Genomic DNA, 16520 nt, shown 5'->3' on the forward strand with positions numbered 1-16520 from the left:
AGCGATTACAAGTTGAAGGATGAAATTCTGGCATGCCTGGGAGTGACCGCTGCAGTACAGGCTCAAAGGTTCCACTTATGGTTGTATTCCTCTGACAAGGCTGCAAGATCCCAAATGTTTGACCTCATACACCTTGCCCAAAAGTGGCTTCAATCTGAGGTTAATTCAGCCAGCCACATTGTGGAGCTTTTAGTGATGGAACACTTTCTATGGGGCCTCCCTGCTACCCTACGTCGGTGGGTCAGTCAAAGTGACCCCTTACAGCGGACCAGCTGATTGCTTTGGTGGAGAGATATGTTGCTGCAGGAAAACTCCTACGCCTTGCTCCAGCTGAACAAACCTGCAATGCCAAGGCCCAGGATCCTGCAAGACCTGGTAAGACTGTTCAGGGTTTAAGGGAAACTGGAGAGCAACAGGGATAGTCCCAAGATCCCAGGGACACTACTCCAGGAGACAGGGGCGCATTCAGACGTAACAGATCTGGGAAAAGAACTTGTTGGGGGTCAGATTATGTTATAAAATATTTTAAATGTAATGAGGTTGGTCATATAGACAAGGACAATTAAAGATGAACTCATGGAATGCAATGTGGGTGAAAATATGGGACCATACTCATTTTGGGGATGTATTGGATCTACTAATAATGATGGTGTAATAATTTTCATTTGTGCTATGTGAAGGTGAATGGGAAAATGCCTAGAGCACTTCTTGATTTAGGAAGTATGGTCACCTTCGTAGCAAAGCCTGTAATACCTACCGTGAACATAGATAATATACAGAAAACAGAAATTATTTGCATTCATGGTGATAAAAGGGAATATCCCACAGCTGAGGTAAATATTGGAACCCAGTGTGGTACCCTACCTACCGGGTGGGTGTAGTACCCAGATTAGCCCATGACGTGGTGCTCGATAGAGATTTCCCCAACTTTCTAGAGTTACGGTCATTAATAGAGAAGGCAACCCAAGGCTCATTAGAACATGGTCAATTTAGTGAGGAACATGTCTTTCCGTTTTCTGAGGTTGATTTGGAGAGTGACCAGGGTTGTAATGGGGAAGAGAAACCATAAAAATTACTGCTCTTTGCCGGTGTTAGTAGGGGACAACCAAGTTGACAGCAGTGAAGAGCCTGGTACTAGCACAGAGAAGGAGGATGATTTGCTGGATTTGGGAGTCAGTCCTGTTAATTTTAAGAGTGCCAATGGGAAGATCCTACTCTATTTGCTGCTAGAGATAATGTCCAGGTTGTGAGTGGGTTGCTACGTAGCCAGAAAACGTGTTGCCTAATCCCTACTTTGAAGTGATAAATGACCTAATTTATAGAGTAGGGAAAAAGGACTCAGCCATCACTAAGCAGTTACTGATTCACCAAGATTTCCGTAACACTGTACTACACCTTGCACATAGCCACATACTGGGAGGACATCTGGGAGTTGAGAAAACAAGAGAGAGAATCCTTAGAGGTTTTTACTGGCCTGGGGTGCTTGCTGCAATAACAAACTATTGCTCCTCATGCCCTGAGTGTCAGCGCTTGGCCCCTTTTTCACGGCTTTCCATAGCCACCTAGTGCCCCTATCTATAATTGATGTACCTTTTGAACGGATAGCTATGGACTTGATGGGCCCTCTTGTAAAATCCACTAGAGGGCATCAGTATATACTGGTTGTTCTGCACTATGCAACCTGCTATCCCGAGGCAATTCCCCTATGTAATACCACTGCAAAAACCATAGCAAAGGAGTTAATGCTGATGTTTAGCAGGGTGGATATTCCCAAGGAAATACTGACAGACCAAGGAACCCCTTTTATGTCAAGGGCAGGCCTGCACAACATACGACCCGCGGACCGCATACGGCCCGCCTGGGCTCTCTGTGCGGCCCGCGATGACTCCGGCCGGGCGCCAGTTAATTAAATAAATACATTTAAAAAAAGTTAAAAAAAAAAAAGTTTCAAAAAATGGCGGCGATAAGGGTAAGTTATTTCTGAGAATTGGTGGGGGCTAATTTCTACTAGGAGCGACTGCACAAAAATCCTGCTTGCATGCATCTTTCACACTGCATTTACTTAGAATGGCAAAACAGACACAATGGCTGCTATGGTCAGAAATGGCTGACTTGTGATCCTTTCCTTGTGGTGGACGCACACCACTGGGTGACCTCCCACCTTTTTCATATCCTCATATCCAATCTTCTCAGTCCCATCTTATCCTTAAGAGACAGTCTATTTAAGGAACGGTTAACCATTTCATAGTCCTGCTGGATCAAAAAGTGGTCCTATTGTGCATAACTTGATTTCTTTCCAGCCATTATGTCATCCCAGTTGATTTCTTCTTCAGTCTCTTCTGGGGGACTGCCGACATCTTCATCAATGAAAAGAGGCATAGCGTCGGTGGGGGTGCAACGCACTTCTGGATCAAAGTTTGCTGCACATAACACATACATAGAGAGTAATGAGTAGGACAAACACACAAACAAAAGCATTCGCCAGCTTCGCCCCCAGTGAGCCAATCCAATCACCAAGTCCCAACGGATCCTGAATCTTGGATAAATACACAATATTGCTCTTTAAACAGGGCGCATACATACACCTCCCTTTGAGGCTAAACTATACTCTAGAGCCATTCCATTCTGTAGGGCCAAAAGTCTGATCTAAACTTATTCTTGGTTAAGTGAGTTAATGGCTGTGGTTGTATGGTTGAGTAGTAGAAGGAACATGGGGCACAATGGATTTCTGAAAATCTAAACTCATTTATTGAGCCAACACAACGTTTCAACCTCAAATGTCTTTATCAAGTGACACAGTGGCATAGCACACAATCCCAAAAGGCAGCATTTAAACAGCACCCTAATCCCCATAATGCAATATGTCCAATTAGCAAAGATAGAGAACATGTGCTGCATATCTCCATTCCTCCAATGTCCACACCCATGATGCAATCATATAACATCTTATTCAGCTGCCTCAAGGCTGCCTCCGCAGATTTTTCCTCCATCTTCATTATGCTGCGTCCATGTCCGATGACGTCATCTTCTTGGGTCCTGTGTAGTGGAACGCAATGCATTTCAGTGTCTGCGCATGCGCAGTCCGTCTTTGACGAGCTCACTCTTTATCCTGTATGATGAAACGCATACAGCGCTGTGCGTTTCAATGCTCCGCGCATGCGCAGTCATTCAGAATGCCGATTTCTTCCTGTTAGATTCTCCATGGGCCGCATGATGACGCGGACTGTGTCTCAGTCACTGCGCATGCGTCGTAGTCCTCTGTGGTATCCGCATTCGTTTATGATGGCCATCATCTTTTTATTTGGTACCTCGAAGTGCCTGAGTCCTCATTCTTCATGTTTACAGCAGCAGTGGTAATATCTTTGTCATAAGGCAATATGAAAGAGGAGAGAAAAGGGGGTATATCTAAATTGGCAAACAAGTATCAATTGATGGGAAACTTGTGAATAAAATCAATACGAGAATAAAGATGGGATGGGGTGCATGTGGAAGAAACAAGACATTCTCTAAAAGGAGCATTCCTCTGTGCCTCAAGAGGAAAGTGTTGGAATAGTGTATTCTGCCTATGTTCACATACAGTACTGTATGGATGTGAAACTTTGAACCTAAATGTGAAAATAATTCAGAAGCTGCAAGGATGTATGGAGAGATGTATGATGGACATTACCTGAAGAGGCAGAAATAAGTTCAGAAGTAAACAAAAGTCGGTGACATCTTCACAAGGTTGAAGAAATGAAAATGGGACTGGGATGGTCATTATGAAAGAAGAAATTACCATCAATGATAACACAGGGAGAGGGTGACACAGGGAGAGGGTGAGGTTGACACAGGGAGAAAGTGACAGGGAGAGGGAGAGAGTGACACACTCACAGACACACTCACTCACAGACACACACACTCACTCACAGACACACACACTCGCTAATACTCGCAGACACTCACAGACACACACACACAGTCACTGTCACTCCCTCACACACACTCTCTTACCCGCAAGGCAGGGGGTCGCACATGGCAGCAGTGGGGCCTCCGCACAGCAGTGGGCCCTCCACACGGCAGGAGGGCCTCTGCAAGGCAGAGGGTGTCGCACATGGCAGGAGGGGCCTCCGCACAGCAGCAGGGCCCTCCGCATGGCAGGAGGGCCTCTGCAAGGCAGGAGGGGTGCCCCCCTCCAGAGGCAGACACCGCCGCAGCACCCCCCACCCCCGAAGCAGAAGCGGACACTGCCGCAGCACCGCAGCACCACAGCACACCCCACCCCCTGAAGCGGATGCTGCACCCCCTTCAGAGGTGGACACCGCTGCTGCCAACCTTCAGCCCCGGGCAGCAAGCGGGGACCTCCCCAGCCTACCTTCCACCCCGGCCAGCAAGCGGGGACCCCCACAGCCTACCTCCTGCCCCGGGCAGCAAGCGGGAACCCACCCCCCCCAGCCTACCTTCCACCCCGGGCAGCAAGCGGGGATCGGGGGCAGGGGGGGAGAGATCGGGGGGCAGGAGGAGGAGGAGATCAGGGGCAGGAGGGGGAGGAGATCAGGGGCAGGGGTGGGAGTAGATCCGGGGAAGGGGCTAACCCAGAGCTGCCTGCCGGCCCTGTTCCCCCCCATCAACTCAATCAGGGAGGGGGATTATTTATGAATTTTTTTAAATTTGGCGCGAGCAGGGGAATTTATAGAGCCGCAGCACGGCTCGCCAGCGGCCTAAATCCACTCGCCACAGGCGTGTGGTTATGCCTATTTGTCGAACACTGTGTGTGTATGTGTATATATATATATATATAATATATATATATATATATAATATATATATATATATATAATATATATATATATATATAATATAGAGAGAGAGAGAAATATTTAGATAGAAGTGATTGGGTGCGCAAAATGTAACAATGGGTATTAGAAAGTAACAATAAATGCTGGCACGGTGTATAATCTATGCACAATAGTTACAATAGATAGGGAAAGGGAAAATCACAAGCGCAGATATTGTTTAAGGCAAATGGTATAGCCAGATATGAGTAACAGGGACACAGAGAATAAGACAATAATAGACTGGAGGCAGCTGCAATTGTGTGGATATCAACTCTGTGTCTTGGCGTTCCACGTGGAGTCCGTACAAGCAGTTAAACATCACTGCAGCTAGGAGAGAATCATGATCCTACATGCCTTTAAACATATGCTACTTTTTAAGTAGCTGTCATCTTTTTGCGCTGTTGCACAATACAAAATGTACTTCACCATATTTGCCTCTTTTCTAATTTTTTAGGTTCATCTCCAACTTACTGTAGTTACTATTTGGTCAATTATTGTATTATTTTCTGTGTCCCTGTTACTCATATCTGGCTATACCATTTGCCTTAACATCTATGCCTGTGTTTTTCCCTTTCCATATATATATATATATATATATATATATATATATATATATATATATATATAAAATAAAAAAATAAATAGATGATACCATTCTGTGGCTAACGAAATGCTTTTATTTGTGCGAGCTTTCGAGATACACTGATCTCTTCTTCCGGCGATGTTACAATGAATGAAGCAAGCAAAAGGTATACTTAAAAACAGTGTCTCTTGGAATGTTATCTGTGCATGTCCTTACCCCGTGTGGATGTGTTTTATGGCTGGAGGTGTCAAAGGGTTCCTGAAAGCAAGTGATGTAAGAGTGTGTGTGTGTGTATCTGTGTGAATATAAATGATCTATCTAAAGCCCTCTCCCGCCTTAAACCTTTCTCACTTTCTGCCCCACACCTCTGGAATGCCCTTCCCCTCAGTACCCGACTAGCACCCTCTCTATCCACCTTTAAGACCCACCTTAAGACACACTTGCTTAAAGAAGCATATGAATAGCACTGTGGATATTCTGAACACGATACATAAAGCTTGTCCCCCTGCAGACGCACTTACCAGAACTCCCTCCTACTGTCTCTGTACGTTCTACCTACCAATTAGACTGTAAGCTCCTCGGGGCAGGGACTCCTCTTCCGAAATGTTACTTTTATGTCTAAAGCACTTATTCCCATGATCTGTTATTTATATTATCTGTTATTTATTTGATTACCCCATGTATTACTACTGTGAAGCGCTATGTACATTAATGGCGCTATATAAATAAAGACATACAATACAATACACACTCTTACATCACTTGCTTTCAGGAACCTTTTGACACCTCCAGCCATAAAACACATCCACACCGGGGGAAGGACCAGCACAGATAACATTCCAAGAGACACTGTTTTTAAGTATACCTTTTGCTTGCTTCATTCATTGTAACATCGCCGGAAGAAGAGATCAGTGTATCTCGAAAGCTCGCACAAATAAAAGCATTTCGTTAGCCACAGAACGGTATCATCTATTTATTTTTTGATTATTGAAGCTCGGCTAACACGGTACTGATACCTCTACACATATATATATAGATAGATAGACAGATAGATAGACAGATAGATAGATAGATGTAGATATATATATATATATATATATATATATATAGAGAGAGAGAGAGAGAGAGAGAGAGAGAGATACATTTTTTTATTTGAACTAACAATTTATGTCATAGGACCATATGTCCTATAACATAAATTGTTAGTCCAAATAAAAAAGATATCACCTAATACTGAAGAACTTATATATACATGCATACAGACACACACTATATTTGAAGTGTCTGATCAAGTGGGGAAATAGAAAAAATATTGACTGCACATTGTGTACACATTATTAATAAACTCTGAACCTATTGTAACGTTACTAATAAATATATTTATATGTAAACTGTTAATTAAATAATCTATGATTTTAATTTGGTCTGTTTTAGGCAGAAGTGCCTCAATTTGAAACCTTACTTGATGATCAACATGAATCGTGCATTTAGCAGGAAGAAAGGTAAGCAACTGTTATCAAAGCACAAGATCAACCATGAATACAATAATAGAGGTCAAATGTTAATATAATTCATCATTTTCTTTTGATTGAGCTATATCATACTAATTATAATTACGAACACTTAATATTTACTAGTAATTTACTGATGAAATGAAATCATTTCACATACTGTATGACGATTTTATAGATTGCTTCAATTGACGTACGTAATTATCAGTCTCTGTAGTGTATGCATTCAATATGCTTTATTGTTTTCTGAGAAGAAAATGTTTAATAAGTGGTTAAATGTAATTCATTCCACATAGATGTCAAATGGTTTGCGTATTACCACTAGCAGTGACTTGGTGATGTCAAACTTGTTTTGTATATACAGTATCTAATATTGTGTGTGTGTCTGTGTGTGACAAGGTGCCGCACTCGTCCGTGCTCTGAAACTCTCAGATGTAAAGGAAGGCCGAGAATGTAAAGTTTCAGGAAATTTTTTTTGAAGCACAGGCTTTCTATCATTAGTTGACAGAATGACAAAAATAGTGTTGGCCCTTTAGCTGCACAAACAAAATTACAAAAAAAAAAACCTAGCTCCCGATGGAGCTCCAACAAACCTACTGGTTTTTTTCTCACTAGCGTAGTACAGTATTTAACTGAACTAACACCCCAGTTTCCCTACCTTAGATGTGGGTGGTCACACAACATAAAGCATCCAACTTTCAAATGTTTCAGTTCACTGGAGTCCTGCTCAGGATTCTTCTCCCTGTTGGCAACAGCTTACTCCAAGCCTGCAGTCTTGCTTCCCTGATCTCTCTCTCTCTGTCTAGCAAAAATGCAGGTTTTTAAAAAAGAGCCTGACTCTATCTTATGTGCTGCCAATTAGTCATGGCTATAAGAATGAACCCTTCCACTGCTGTAACCAGGAAAAGAGGGCTGCACACCACCTTCTGCTCACGTAAAACCCTTCTATCACGCTGTCACACTTCGCCCCCCTCCCCCTCTCCCAAGTGTGCTCTAGGTAGGGTACCGGCATTGGCATGCTTGACTCCTGCTCTGTTTTTAATAGGACTTTATATGGTTGCAATGATAGGAACCACCTTGTGACTCCAAAGTTTGTCTCCTTTTGCTGCATCTATTTTAATGGGGTATTGTTTGAGATGAGCATAAACAATCTACCCAGTAGGTAATTCTTTAAGGACACCTGCTACTCATTTTATGGCTAAGCATTCTGTTTGTGCTACAAAATACTTCTTCTGTAATTTCGTACTAAGGTATAGGATGTGAGGTTCCTCTTTCTCCACTTTTTGTGACAACACAGCTTCCAGGAGTATTTCCGATGCATCTGTTTGCATAATAAATTCACTCTGTCAGGTGCAAACAAAATTTGATCCCAGCAAAGAGCATTTTTCAAATCTGTAAATGCAGCTTCACTTGTTTTATTCCATTTTACCATTTCTGGGGCTCTTGCCTTCGTTAAAGGGGCTACCCTTCTGGAAAAGGGGGCTATAAATCTTCTGTAGTACCCTTCGATACCCAGGATTACCCTTATCTGCTTTTTTTTTTTAAATGGGTCATTTCTGCATTGACTATTTAATTGTGCTTTTCACAAGACGTCTCCTTACAATGTACACTAAGTACAGCTCCACCTCGTTATAACGCAATCCGTTACAACGCGAATCAGCTTATAACGCGATGCAAGCATGGCTCCCAATTTTCGTATTTATGAATACTTTACAACACGATTATTGGTATCTTAAATAGTTTATTGTACAATGCATACAATTGTACATTACTTCTAACGCGATCTGCTTATAACGAGATGTAATTCTTTGGACCCCAAGCAAAGCGTTTTAAGGGGGTTGAGCTGTACTTAGTTTCAGCCAGTCCAAGTGCAAATTTAAATGGACTGGCTGTAATATGTGCTTGTCTAAGCATGTCTAATACTGCGTCTACTCTCATTAGGTGCCTCTCCCAATATGTTGTATGAATGACTACATCATCTAGATATGCAGATGTATATTGGGCATGACCAAAAGGGAGAATTTTATATGGAACAATCCATCGGGAGTGGCAAAAGCAGTTTTTCTTTTTGTTGAGCTACAAAGTGGTATCTGCCAATAGTATTTTGTCAGATCCAGAGTAGGCAAAAAAAATCTTGCTTTATATATTTGTAAAATGTTTTACTAGGAAGTAATACATTGAGAGTTACCTCTCGTTTTTAGTATGTCACAAAGTTATGATGACAAATACATGGTTACTTATTAGAAAGTTAGATTATTACATTAAATGAACAGGGTTATACATAATATTTAAAGACATTTCATGAACAATTACAGATAATATGATTATAGGCGTATGCTTTCCCTAGTTGGTCTATCAATTCATCTGGTCATTGCAGAACCCAACTGCTTCATCGGTTTTGGAACAATTACTATGGGTCTGCAGAACTCACTTTGGAATTGATCAATGACTCCCAACTCTACCATTTGTGTTTTATTTCTGCCCTTATTTCCACTCTTTTTGGTTCTGAAATTGGATAGAGTTTGATTTTTACCGAAATTGCTTGTCTAGTGATGATATCATGGTATATCGCAATGGTACAACAGGGTGTCCATGAGAAGACATTACTATTCTGTTCTATTATCTTGGTGATCTCAACACTTTGTTCAGGAGAGATGAAAACCTGGTCTTGTTATCCAACAGGCTTGGTATTAGCATCTGTTATAACCATATAGGCTTCCCGGTCATGTGAAGGCTTTAACAAGTTTAGGTGGTATGCAGATGTAGCAAGACTTGCTGTCAACAGGACACCCCACAGAGCCCGCCAGGACCTCACCGAGTATCCCCACATTCATGTGCTGGCTGTTCCAGAGGGAATATTGGAACATGATGGACCATGTGTGGAGGGTAGTTTCCCTACCACAGTAAGTATGAATATGGTACCTACTCTAATAATTGCATGTTTGTTTATTTACAAATCATATGTACAATATACACTAGTGTTTAAACTCTCTATCACTGCTTGTTTTTTAGAGGGACACTGGTAGAGCTAACATGCAACTCCTGCTCAGGTTGGGTAACGAGGAGAAGCATGGACGGCCTCTTGGCACCAGATGGATAGGGACCATGATCTCTTGCATTAGTTGGAGGAAGGGGACGGCAACTACGAGGGGCTGGGTGGGGACTGGAGGATATTGATCACTCATCCAGTGAGTATTGTTGTCTGTGTGTTGTACTAAGTGCTGTTTATAGTACTGTCAGTGTAGGCATTTGACTGTGTTACTGCTTCATACAATGGCATGTACAAAAAAAGATGGAGAGTGTGTATGAAATTATTTTTGTTTTCTTTTAAAACTGTATCCAGAATTCTGTATATTACTTCTTCAGCATGACTGAATGGTGTATGGTGGCCCCATCCATCTCCCACATGAAGCCCGACCCTGTTTAATTAATAAATATTTTTCTGTGAAAAACAATGTTAAAGTTTTATGAATAACAAAACCACAAGATAAAAATAAATCCAATTGACAAATAGTGAATTTGGTTATACTAAAATAACAAAAATAAAGTGAATAACATGTGAAACATATGATGCAGTTCCAACCTGGATATAGATTGTGTGATTTTGCAGTAAACAACAGTATAACATGTATAACTTAACAAAAAAATAACCATAGCCAGCACCCCATCTCCCACCAAGCCTCTCTGAGTGGGGCCTTCCTTTCAGCCAACATTGTCCAACCCCACCCTCCTACACCCACTGCTTAATGCAAATTAAAAAAAAATCAGTTTGGAGATTAAGCAAACAAAAGGCCCCTGTCCACCTCTCACTTGACACCTCCTCCAGATCTGACATGAGGAATAGATCCCTGCTCTAGTCCTGTAGTTTAGAGAGAGGTAGATAGTAAGTTAAGGGTGCATGGGAGATAATGTATGTGTATATATATATATATATATATATATATATATATATATATATATATATATATATATATATATGGGCCTATATATATATATATTACTGTGTGTTTAATTGCATGTCTGCAATCCTGCCTTTCACCATTATTGCCCAGCATACAGTGCTTCCACTGCAGCAAGGGATTCTGGGAAATGACATGCAAATAAGCACACAGTGCCACCTTTTGCTTCAAATCCATTTTGATATGGATCCCTATAAGCTTATGCTTGCTGGATTGCACAGCTTTTCAGCACAGCCTGGGTTAAGATGCATAGCCAGTAAACGAAACCTACCCACCGACAGCATTTTTTTTTGTAAGCCCGGGCAGTGCTAGCGATCACTCAAAAAAAAGTGCTTCATGGTCACAGAGAGTACCAGGTGCTCCCTGCTTGTGACAGTCCTCTCCGTAGATCGGTCCAATCCTTGATCTATCCAGTGTGTCTTCAGCCACAAGGGCCCAGAAGATTTCAGGCGTGTTACATGGAGTCTTCATCCAAAGAATCAGGCTCCTCTTGCTCATTCCCTTCTCGGCGAGAAGGCCAGGCAAAAGGGTCCTAGTTCCAGTGGGATTTCAGCCAAAGCCTAGTGTCCCAACTTTATCTTCTCTTCCTGTTTCCCTCCTTGGCCAGAAGGCCAGGCAAGTGGGTCAGAGTCCACTCGGGGCGAACCCCACATATTATTTTCTCTCCGAAGCGAGAGGGGAGATTACAGACCGACACATAGTCTTTACTCTCTCCGAAGATAGACAGGTCGACTAATAACCCAACGTGAAAAAAAAACACATCCAAAATTCATAGTGCTGAGTGATTTTGTGCTCTGTGCAAGGCAGTGCAAAAAGTGCTCAAACTAAGCCCTGACCCGGAGGCCAGGGGGGATTCAAAAAAATCTGTGCGTGCTCCAACCAGAAAGCCAGGGAGAGGCCTAGAGTAGAAATAATAAGGGTCCATGTTATCCAGTTGTGCAGGTACATGGTGCTCTAGTGATGCAGGCATCATCACAACCCGAAGGTGCAGCAACCAATGTACCACACCAGGTTTACCATCCCTGGGGTGCAACAAATTAAAAAAGCCCGGGCTTACTACAGTAGTTCCGCTTCCCGGCCAATTTGACCATCGAATCAAGTGTATTTCTACAAGGTCCATCCTTGGAAGGACAGACCATACACTTGATCATAGCCAAAAGGCAGAGAAGGGACAGCTGTTTTGACCTTTAGGGTCTCATCAGTGTGAGGTTGGTCATACTGTGTGAGGTTGGTTATAATATATAATATTGTGACAGATATGAGGGAACGGTAGAGAAAAGGGTATATTATGGCCTTCAATTATTGCAGGGTTTCTGCTCCACTCCACGCATTGGAGATTTACCAGGTGGAATCCAGACCGGACTTCTAGCTCTCCCTGCTTTCACAGGACTGCAGAAGCTGATTGAAGCAGGGAGCTGATTAAAAACCTGCTCTGAGCAGAGCAAGGCAGAGCTTGTTTTACTCTCAGAGAAGTGTGTACTGGAAAACCTGTTTGTGCTCAGGAAAGCAAAGACTTTTGTTTTGTTTGTTTGTTTTACTCCTGTTATCTCAGTAATGTTTGAATGGCAAAATAAACAGGCCAAACCTTTTCACCTCTGTGTCAGAAGACTGTCTCCTCTACCTGGAAGGCTGTGTGAACATGCTGATCCCTGGACAAAAGGTACATAGCAAAAGGGTACTTTTGTCACATATGGTGAAGTTTTAATGCGGGCATCACACTGACAAGCCTATAAGGTGCAAAAAGAGATTGCTGGAGAATGAATGAAATTATCAAAGCCCTGATTCAATCCACATCTGTACAGCAAGAAGCTAGTGCCACACAGCAAGAAACTAACAGAAAGTTTGCTGAGTCTCATGCCACACAGCAAGAAACTAATAGAAGGTTTGTCAAGGCTAATGCCGCATACAGGAAAACATAGCAGCAACTGGTGCTGGCCCAGACTGAAGCTCATCAATTGCTCAGAGAGGGCAGCAAAATAACGCCCATGCCTTACATCAGGAAATCCAGGGCCTATCTGAGAGGCTTACCAGGGATGCCGCAGAAGCACATCCTAATGTGGTTAGAGTGAGTAACTACCTGCAAAAGATGGTGGCTGCAGATGATGTAGAGGCCTACCTGATGGCGTTTGAGAGAACGACCGAGAGAGAAAAATGACCTGTGGCTGAATGGGCAAGTTTACTAGCACCGTTCCTGAGTGAGGAGGCCCAGAAAGCGTATTATATTCTGGAACAGGCTCAAGCCAGTGAATACAGCAAGCTGAAAACAGAGATCCTGGCACTTCTAGCGGTGACAACGGCTGTCCGTGCCCAGAGGTTTCACTTCTAGACCTACAACCTGGATTAAGCCACAAGATCACGGATGTTGGACTTAATACATCTTGCCAGAAAGTGGTTACAACCAGAAATCAACACATCCAGCCACATTGTGGAGTGACTAGTGATGGACCGATTTCTGAGAGGCTTACTTATTGCCCTTTGTTGCTGGGTCAGTCAGAGTGATCTCCGAACAGCTGACCAGCTAGTCGAATTGGTAGAACGGTACGGTAGTGAAAAAGGGTATATTATGGCCCTCAATTATTGCAGAGTTTCTGCTCCACTCCATTGTTTGGAAATTTACCAGGTGGAATCCAGACCGGGACTTCTAGCTCTCCCTGCTTTCACAGGACTACAGCAGCTGACTGAAGCAGGGAGCTGATTAAAAACCTGCTCTAAGCAGAGCAAGGCAGAGCTTGTTTTATTCTCAGAGAAGTGTGTACTGGAAAACCTGTTTGTGCTCAGGAAAGCAAAGACTTTTGTTTTGTTTGTTTTACTCCTGTTATCTGCTGTAATATTTGAATGGCAAAATAAACTGGCTAAGGCTTTTCACCTCTGTGTCAGAAGACTGTCTCCTCTACCTGGAAGGCAGTGTGAACGTGCTGATCCCTGGACAAAAGGTACATAGCAAAAGGGTACTTTTGTCACAATATATATACAGTCTGGGAGGTCTGACTGAAGATTTTTGGCTGTTGTGAGGGGGCTATACAGGAAGCAGGACAGCATCTCCAGTGTTACCCGGATCAGCATCACGTGGTCATCTCTAGCATGGCATCGCTGCTGCAGCTGACGGAGAGATGCAGAGACCCTTTGGGGTTCATCTCGGATACACTATCTTGTGAGACAGTTCCTTTACCCCATCTAGAACAAAAGTATTTGTGATGCGTCAAAATCGGTCAGAATTCCTCCATGACATTTATAAATAATGCTGGATAACATGAGAAAGTCCATAAATGATGTGGCAATTTGTCAGGTAAGGGCTAGGAGTCTAGTGAGGTCCACTTGACCATCACAGAAAGAAACCCCATGACGGCCCCTCCTAGTAACCAATAGGACGTAATAACAGGCACCGGTAACCATATACATATATGTGAGGGCACTATGGCCCTTTACCTTGGTGCTAGCAGGACTCCTCGATATCCAGGGCGTGCTGTTCATCCAGGTAGGTATGCAGCAAGAAGAAGGGTGTAGATGTGTAGCACTGCCGCAGTTTCCAGCTCCCAGTGAACCCGGAAAAATGATGAGGTAAGCTTTCAATTGAACAACAGGTCAGGTTTTATTGCAGGGTGGTGCAGCAAGGGGACAACGGAGCAACACTAACGCACCTACGCGTTTCGTGCACTAGGCACTTTATCAAGGTGACAAACATACACAATACTGCATAATTTATACTCACCTGGACTGTGCCTCGCGCTTCTACACAAAGGTTTCTCATTCACTACCAAACATAGTGCCAAACAAGGTGATAATTTATCAATAAATGAAAGACAGGCATTAAAGGATTTACAGACTAATAAACAGTTGGTTATTAAAAAGGCCGACAAAGGAGGGGCGGTGGTGGTGCAGCATAGGGATGACTATCTCAGGGAGGCCTTGCGCCAACTTGGGGATCGGACTTCCTATGCTGCACTACCCTCTGATCCCACCCTTAAATTTCAAAGGGATCTCAAAAATCTACTAGACATAGGCTCTATGCTAAAAGTATTAAATGAAAATGACATTGATTACCTGTTTAACCCCATGCCCACCACGCCCGTGTTTCACCATCTCCCGAAGATTCATAAGACATTGGTGTCCCCTCCTGGGAGACCAATTGTCTCTAGCATTGATTCTTTGGGAGATGGTGTCTCACGGTACGTGGATTATTTCCTACAGCCCCTTGTTCAACAATTGCCTTCATACATTCGTGACAGTAGTGATCTATTAACCACTCTAGACCAAATTGTATGGAACCACAATATGGTGTGGGTAACGTTAGACGTAACGTCATTGTATACCATCATTTCCCATGAACATGGCTTGACAGCAGCACGTCACTTTCTTAATCTCTCTGATCTAGCACCAGCACAAGTCACTTTCTTGCTAGATGCCATTCACTTTTTGCTCACTCACAATTTTTTTCTTTTTGATGGGGTTCATTATCTCCAGAGACGTGGAACGGCTGTGGGCACGAGTTTTGCCCCCTCATATGCCAACCTCTTTATGGGGTGGTGGGAGTCATTCCACGTCTTTGGAGATAAGAACAAATTTAGGGAGCACATTGTATTTTTTAGACGCTACATAGATGATCTCCTGTTCATTTGGGAAGGAGACATCAACACACTTCGGGAGTTTATTTCTGCACTTAATGATAATGAGTTTAATCTCTCTTTCACTTTTTCTTATCACCATCATCACATTTATTATTTAGATTTATGTCTATATGTTGACACAGCACTGTCCATTCAAACTACATTATACCGTAAGCCAAATTCACGGAACACATTTTTAAGACCAAGTAGTTGTCACCCTCAAGCCACGTTCATGGGAATACCAAAAAGCCAATTCATTAGAACCCGCCGCAATTGTTCAAATGATGAAGAGTTTAAAGTGAAAGCACAAGAATTATATGTTCGTTTTTTACAGAGAGGATATAAAAAAACCAGACTTAGACAGACTGCTCGATGGGGTATGGAAGATGGACAGAAATAGTCTACTTAGACAATCAACAGTGAAAAGATCTAGAATTGATCTCAGTCCATCTTTCATAACACCATTCAGCAAACAAGCTCAATCTATTAAAGCTATTTTTAAAAAACATTGGAGCGTACTGTCGCTTGATCCTGTGCTGAAACCATACGTGTCGCTAGGCCCAAACATCATTTTCAAATGGGCAAAAACAATAGCCAACACGATATCACCCAGCCTATTCACCACAGCAGACGAGAATAAATCATCTCTACCTAAAGGAATGTTTACATGTACTAAATGTAAAGCATGTGTTTCCATGTGTCAGAGTAAAACATTTACATCTACAGTTACGAGAATGACATATAATGTCCCATGTTTCATCAATTGTAATTCCACACACATAGTATATTTACTGAAATGTGGCTGTGGACGTCAATACGTCGGGAGGACCACGAGAAAACTAAAGACCAGAGTCCTAGAACATCTCCGACTAATTAGGAACAAAGATGTGAATCACCCTGTACCAAAACATTTCTCTAATTGTCCCTATGGTAATGCCAATCTATGCACGGTTCAAGGTATTGAACATATTCCTGCTTCCCCTAGAGGAGGAGATAGGGTTAAGATGTTAGACAGACGTGAATCCTACTGGATTTTTACTCTAAGAACC

At 42.6% G+C, this 16520-nt stretch overlaps 1 protein-coding gene across 22 annotated transcripts in view; it reads left to right on the forward strand.

Moving 5' to 3' along the window:
* GULP1 (GULP PTB domain containing engulfment adaptor 1) overlaps positions 1 to 16520 on the forward strand; it is a 479313-nt gene that overhangs the window by 222309 nt on the left and 240484 nt on the right. For 12 of the 22 annotated variants that reach the window (XM_075608428.1, XM_075608427.1, XM_075608426.1 and 9 more), the window contains one exon: positions 6832 to 6899. The exons of 6 other annotated variants lie outside the window; for them this stretch is intronic. In XM_075608428.1, coding sequence (XP_075464543.1) covers positions 6863 to 6899 — 37 coding nt within the window. In that variant the 5' untranslated portion in view covers positions 6832 to 6862. Of the gene's footprint in view, positions 1 to 6831; positions 6900 to 9920; positions 10097 to 16520 lie in introns of all 22 variants that reach the window. 4 more of the 22 variants (XM_075608430.1, XM_075608439.1, XM_075608446.1 and 1 more) reach the window with 1 other exon arrangement.

Source organism: Ascaphus truei, chromosome 7 (genome assembly GCF_040206685.1).
Source record: "Ascaphus truei isolate aAscTru1 chromosome 7, aAscTru1.hap1, whole genome shotgun sequence".
NCBI lineage: Eukaryota > Metazoa > Chordata > Amphibia > Anura > Ascaphidae > Ascaphus > Ascaphus truei.